The following is a 6,367-nucleotide window of genomic DNA, read 5'->3' on the forward strand; positions in this document are numbered from 1 at the left end:
TCTTGGAAGCTTTCCAAGTCAAGAGGCGGATCAAAGGCAAGAAGAGAAGCTAGGGTTAGGGTTTTCTGTACTCATTGTAAGCTTTGCGCTTGTATTTTGTTTCCCTTTCCTTTCTTCTTGTACTGAGAGTCTTGTAGGGCTTCTCCGCCCTCGGTAGTTACCGAAAAGGAGTGTTTTCATAGTGAAGGGTGCGTGCGTGGTGTGGATCCTTGGACTAGTCACCTCTTGTGAGGTGGATACCAAGTAAACCAACCTTGTTAGCGTTGTGTGATTTGTTTCTTTGTATTTTCCGCTGCACATCTTAGAAGAAACAAGCAACGCCGAGCAACGAGCACGCGACGAGCTATTCACCCCCCCTCTAGCTACTTTTGGTCCTAACAATGGAGCTTGCAGGAAAATCCTAAGTGATACTTAGGCAAAAGTCCTAGCTGCAGTTAGGCAGGTGGAAACCCTAGGGGGTGGTAACCCTAGGTCATAGGGGGTGGTAACCCTATGCGGAAAGTCTTGGCGGGTCGAGAGCTTCAGGAAAAAGTCCTGGGGGGGGGTAACCCTAGGTGGAAAATCCTGGTGTCGCGAACCAGGTGAAAGACTGGACGGGCCGGGAAGCGGAAATCCAGCAGAAAGTCCGGAAGCTTCGAACGCTGAGTAAAAGTCCAGTCGATCTAGAGGATCGCACTGGCAACAGGTAAATCTCCTGAGTGGAGTAGGTGAGGACGCGTTCCCCGTAGAGGGAACACTAGGTGTTGGGTCGACCTAGGGTTTCCGGTTGGAAATCCGAAGTCAGACCCGGACAGTACGATGACTGTCGATATCATTTATCATATTTTTGTGCTAACTTTGTTTTGTAGGGTTTTGCGTTTGGGACTAACACATTTTGCAGGAACAAAGGAGCACATTTAACCTCGGATGAACAGTGTCCGAGGCGCCTCGGGTGCTAGCCGAAGCCAGCTGTCCAGAGGCGCTAGAGGCGCCTCAGAGGAAGCTAAAGGCGCCTTGGACCAGGCGTTGGAGGCGCCTTGGAGCAGCTTGGAGGCGCCTTCAATGGGATAAGGTGCGACTAGATCAGAGTTGATCCACGTGTGCGACTCGGCGGCCTGGAGGCACCTCGGACAGGCTTGGAGGCGTCTCCAGCACTGTTTAAAAGGGGGTTCGAGGCAGAGGCTCAGTACAATAATTTCTAAGTGATCAAGCTACAACGCGCTGCCTCAAAAACACCCAGAAGTGCTGCTACAAGTTTCGAACGACCCGGAGCTCCGCTACTTTAAGATTCTGTCGTCGGTATAAGTTTTCTTCAATTATTGCACTTATTGTAAGTTACCTTTTGTATAAACTCTTTACGCGATGTAGTTGTTGCCCACAGTAAGCGATCAACGATCGCGGGCCTTGGAGTAGGAGTCGCCACAGGCTCCGAACCAAGTAAACGATCTATGTCTTCTGTGTTTGCTTTGTTTATTTCTTTCTTTATTTATTCCGCTGCTTCATTACTCGAACAAATTTACGATTCCAAAACGCGAAATAGCCACGAGCGCTATTCACCCCTCCCCTCTAGCGCTTCTCAATCCAACAGGAAGAGGGTAGAGGCGAAGGGGGAGGAAGTGTCGGCCGCCTCGTCGTCGCCGGCTCAGGGCGTCAAAAGGAGGAAAGCCCTCCTTGGCTGGCGGCAGAGAAAAAACCTCTCCCTCTCCCGTGCACAGTGGCCCCTTTTAAAACCAAAGCCCTAGAAACTTGAAATGACACCAATGCCCTCCCTTCTACCGCCCTTATCTCATCACCACATCAATTCGTAATCATAAAACATCAGAGAATGTTGCATGCCAAGGGGTGTCGGGTGAAAGAAAATGTACAACGGACTTTCATTGGGTAGAGAAGGGTTCCACAGTTTGTATGTGGCAAAGTATTGAAATATTCCCTAACGAATATCTGTTACTTTCTGATAGGGGTGTAAACTAACTAAATCGAGCTGAATATGTAAAAATCTAATGTTCGAATTCAGCTCGAAATAGATATATTCGTGTTCGAGCTCGATTCGAAGCTCGAAAAATTCAAAATTTTTAGTTCGATGTCGGTTCAAATTAGGGCTCGAGGTCAAGTTCGACTTGAAAGATTCGAACATGCTCGCGAACTATTGATATGCGTAGATTATATATGTTATTTTATATCATTTAACGCACATCTTTTTGTATTCATTTGGTTATGATCTATGTTTTGCACCCTTTTCTATCATATTTCAACATAATTACTACTTTGCGTCCAGAGATCTACTCAGTTGCTTGTTTTGACATTTAGGAGCAGTTTGGAGAGGAAAATAACTCTAAAGACGGAAATGAAGATCAAATGAAGCAAGGATTGGAGTCCCATATCATTTCAGAACCAAACTGGTCCTGGCCATGCCTTGAGGCACGACCAGAAGAAGATTCAAATGGTGGCCATGTGCAAAGGCACGAGCAAGGAAGCAAAAAAAACATGGTCGTGCCAAATGGCACAGCTAGAGAGAAGAAATAACACAAGAAGAGAGAGAACTTGTGTCCTAGAGCACGGCCAAAAGCTTTCCATGCCATTTTCCAGAGCCAAATTGGACTTGATCGTGCCTTGAGGCACGACCGTGAACTTCAAAGTGCAGTTCTGAAGGAGTCGTGCCAATTGGCACGACTAAGAAGAGGCTTTGCTTCGGCTGTGTCAAACCACACGGCTTGGCCGTGTGGACAGAGCCAAACTGGCTCTGGCACGACCAAGGAGCCATCAGTAGAGAAGGGGACGTGCCATTTGGTACAGCCAACCACTTGTGGCCGAGATTGATTGGCTCTGGTTGTGCCAAACAACATGGCCATATGCTGGAATCATGTCCAAGTCGTGCCTAGAGGCACGACCACTCCGTGCCACACCTTTATAAGAGAGGCACTTCATCTCCTCCACATTAGGCGAAGTTTTGGTGGATGGAAGGAGACCATTTAGATCAAATTCTCATCCAAAGGCGTCATCTAGGTGATCCGAGGCCGTTCTGCTGCTCCATCCTCGTTAGCACGCCAAGAAAGGCTTCACTCGACATCAAAGGTTAAGATTTCCTCCTCCTCTTGGATTTCTGTTATTACGAGTCTTTGGATTACATTTCTAGCTATTATGGAATAGATTTTATTTGTTTTAGGACGTATGATGTAATTGTAATGTGTAAATGATGTAAACTCTATGGAATTGCCATTTCCCTAGTTTGATGAAGCTTATATGCACTTGTTCTATTTGCTGAAATACTTGCATAAAGGCTTTCCCTTTTGAATATGAATTTATCTATCTAGATTGCATTTCTGTATGCGTAGATCTCAATTTTGAATTAAATACATTGCTGTGTGTCTATATCGGGATTGTACGTAAACCTGAATTTTCATTGATCAGATGCATAAATCGTCGTTTCTTTTGAGTGTGCGTTCTAATATACCTCGACATGACCTTAGGATACTTGTTTGGAGTTGAGTATCTAAGGTAACTATCCTTCTATATGGAACGCAATCTCTTAACGGAGGACGATTCTATGTATGGATAAGTCTATCATTTGACCTAATGGATTTTCCCTAATCATATGCTACGCAAGTGACCTACATAATTTAGAAACGTATACTCGGGGGAGACCTTGTAACAGAAGGTACTATACTGAAAATCCGTACTCTCTAAGTTATTTATTCACTTGATGACATACTTAGTTACTGATAGGGGAAGCACTCAGATACACCGTTGCGAGGTGAAATTCGGTAGATGTTTAGACTATCTTGTAAACATACAAGCAGAGGACTATGAATGGGCCAATTCGTAGTACAACATCCATCATTACAATGAAACCTTCGACCAAGAACATCTTTTGAACTAAGGACTTCCTCAATTTACTTGCTTTACTTTCACATTTAAGTTCAAATATCTCAAAACATACATCTATCAATTTTGTCTATCTAAATTCGAAATGTAGAACCAACTAGCATTTAAAATTCAATCCTCGTGGAATTAACTTTGTAAATTTTATTACTTGATGACAATAGTGCACTTATGGTTTTTGCACATCAACTATTCAAATTATTGTTTGAAAATAGCTACTCGAAAGGCTCAAATTTATTTATTTAATACATATTTAACTTATATTAATAAAATATTAAGGCTCACGAACTATCGAACAATATAATTTAGACTCAAGTTCGGCTAAAAAAAAAGTTTGAACATGTTCAAGTTCGGCTCAAATTCGATAAATTTGAATACGAATCAAATATTTTTCGAGCCGACTCGAAAAACTCGCGAGCCAGCTCAATTCGTTTGCACCCTTATTTTCTGACAAGTTGTTGTGATTCCCTGACAGTATTATCCTTCTGGGGGTTCAACCGACTAGAAGGCCGATTAGGAGTAAAACTGATCAATATTAGATTAGAAACTTTGCCCAAGAAAAATGAAAGGACCGAGCCTTAGATCTGATTGACTAAAAAGTCAACTAAAATTAGGACTGGGATGATGTCAGAGAGAAGGGGACTTAAACCCTAGATCCGACCGACTAAAAGATCGATCGGAATTAGAAAAAAAACACCTGGACATGAAATCTTGAATAGTAATTACCATGCCCCCAGGGCGTAGCACAGACGGTGGACGCATAGTATCTCTGGCGTAATGGTCAGGGGTCGATTCTCAGGAACTGATGACCTGGGGTTTACCCCGCCATGCGCCTATGGCCTATGTACCTGCATGAACCTCCCTCCATATCCGTGGGACCGACACTAGGGGACCGCTAAGGTAGCGAATCTACCTTTTTTGAATAGTAATTACTTAACTACCACGTCACTATCATTCCATCCTTTCACCGAATTATTCCCGCGTCACATAGTAACTTACTTTAAATCGGAACAATATTACACTTTAAGAAATTGTAGTTCAATCTAACACCCATGAACTATTGAATCGTTAAAACCAAGTTTGTAGATCTAATCAAGGTTTCGCAGCGTAAAATATCATTCAAGTTTAATGCTAAAACCAAAACCTATAACAAAATCGTATTATTGCATGTATGAATGCTTAATTGCTTTATTTCTATCGCCATCATCTCATGGAAGCAGTAGAATTTAGTAGCAGAAGCAATGGTGGGCTGTCGGCAGCGGAGCAAGAATCAGAAGTCCTTGAGCAGCTTGCGCACCTGCTCAAGCGTGACGAAGAGGACGACGGTGAAGGGGCCCTGCCGGGACACGGTGGGGATGAAGCCCTTGTAGAGCGCCATCGGCCCCTCCGCTCTCACCGTCTTTAGGGCGCAGTCCACCGCCCCGGTGTACGGCGGCGGCGCCCCGTTCCCCACCTTCATGTTCATCACCCTCGTCTTGACCACGTCCACCGGGTTCGACGCCGCCGCAGCCACTAGCCCGGCCGTGAAGCTCGCCGCTACGTGCGTGCCCAGCCCGTCCGAGCCCGCACCGCGCCGCCGCAGGATCGCTTCCTTCGCCTGGTCGTATGTTGCCAGCTGCGACGCCGTCACGATCATCGCACGGTTCACCGTCAGTGACGACCCGCGCCACAGGCTGCCGACGCCCTCCTGCCGGGCCATCCGCCCGATGGCGTCGAGTACGCTCCGGTAGTTGCGCCGCTCCGCCGGGGGAAGCCGCCCGTCGGCCTGCATCCGGACCATGGCCAAGTCGGCGGGGTTGCCGACCGCGGCGCCGATGCCGCCGGCGACAAGGCCTGCCGCGATCTTGCGGTGGAGCGGGAGGGAACCGCCGTCGGCGGACGCGGACCATCGCTTCTTGAGCATCTCGTAAAGGCCCATCCGGGTGGTCGAGTAGAGGGTCTGGCGGAGGACGGTGGCGGAGACCCCAGAAAAGAGTCCTGAGGGCCCCTCAGCTCGGAGGATCTGCGCTCCGACCGCGATGGGACCGGGGCGGGGCGGCGGGTGCAGAGTCATGTGGGGGTGTGGGAGAGCGGCCACTCGGGGGTTGCCGTGGAGGGCGACGGCGGGGCGGAGGGCAGAGACGGCGGGGCTGAGGGTCTCGCCTTGGAGCTGCATGCGGACCTTGACAAGGTCGAGCGGGTGGGTGGAGCAACCGGCCACAATCGAGGCGATGCCCCCTTCTACAAATCCTTTGGCTCCCATCTCTCGCTAACAAAGGGCAGAAAGAAGGCACGACTTTAGGTCAAATTGGCGAACAAAATGCTCAATTTCTGCCAAAAAACTGGGAAAGAAGCCTCCTTTCGAACAATCCGAGAGAGAAGAAGAACTATAACCAGTTGGAATTGGAGTTCATCTCACTGGAAACCAGGAGATGAGAGTGGTGGGAGAAGGCTATGGAAGAATAGTGAGGGACGCTGGGCCGCTGAGACATATGATGCTTGCGAAATACGAGTTGGGGAAGAGGCGGAG

The 6,367-nt window shown here is 47.4% G+C and overlaps 1 protein-coding gene across 1 annotated transcript; it reads right to left on the reverse strand.

The window, feature by feature from the left end:
• Nucleotides 1–4,956: 4,956 nt before the first annotated feature.
• Nucleotides 4,957–6,367, reverse strand: LOC122005148 (mitochondrial uncoupling protein 5-like). Its single transcript, XM_042560077.1, has one exon. The coding sequence runs from the start codon at nucleotides 6,098–6,100 to the stop codon at nucleotides 5,129–5,131; it is 972 nt and encodes a 323-aa protein (XP_042416011.1). The 5' UTR covers nucleotides 6,101–6,367; the 3' UTR covers nucleotides 4,957–5,128.

This window comes from Zingiber officinale, chromosome 7B (genome assembly GCF_018446385.1).
Source record: "Zingiber officinale cultivar Zhangliang chromosome 7B, Zo_v1.1, whole genome shotgun sequence".
Classification (NCBI taxonomy): Eukaryota; Viridiplantae; Streptophyta; class Magnoliopsida; order Zingiberales; family Zingiberaceae; genus Zingiber; species Zingiber officinale.

Coding starts and splice junctions, on each gene's coding strand:
- LOC122005148 (XM_042560077.1), bottom strand. CDS start 6,100: ATGGGAGCCAAAGGATTTGTAGAAGGGGGCATCGCCTCGATTGTGGCC.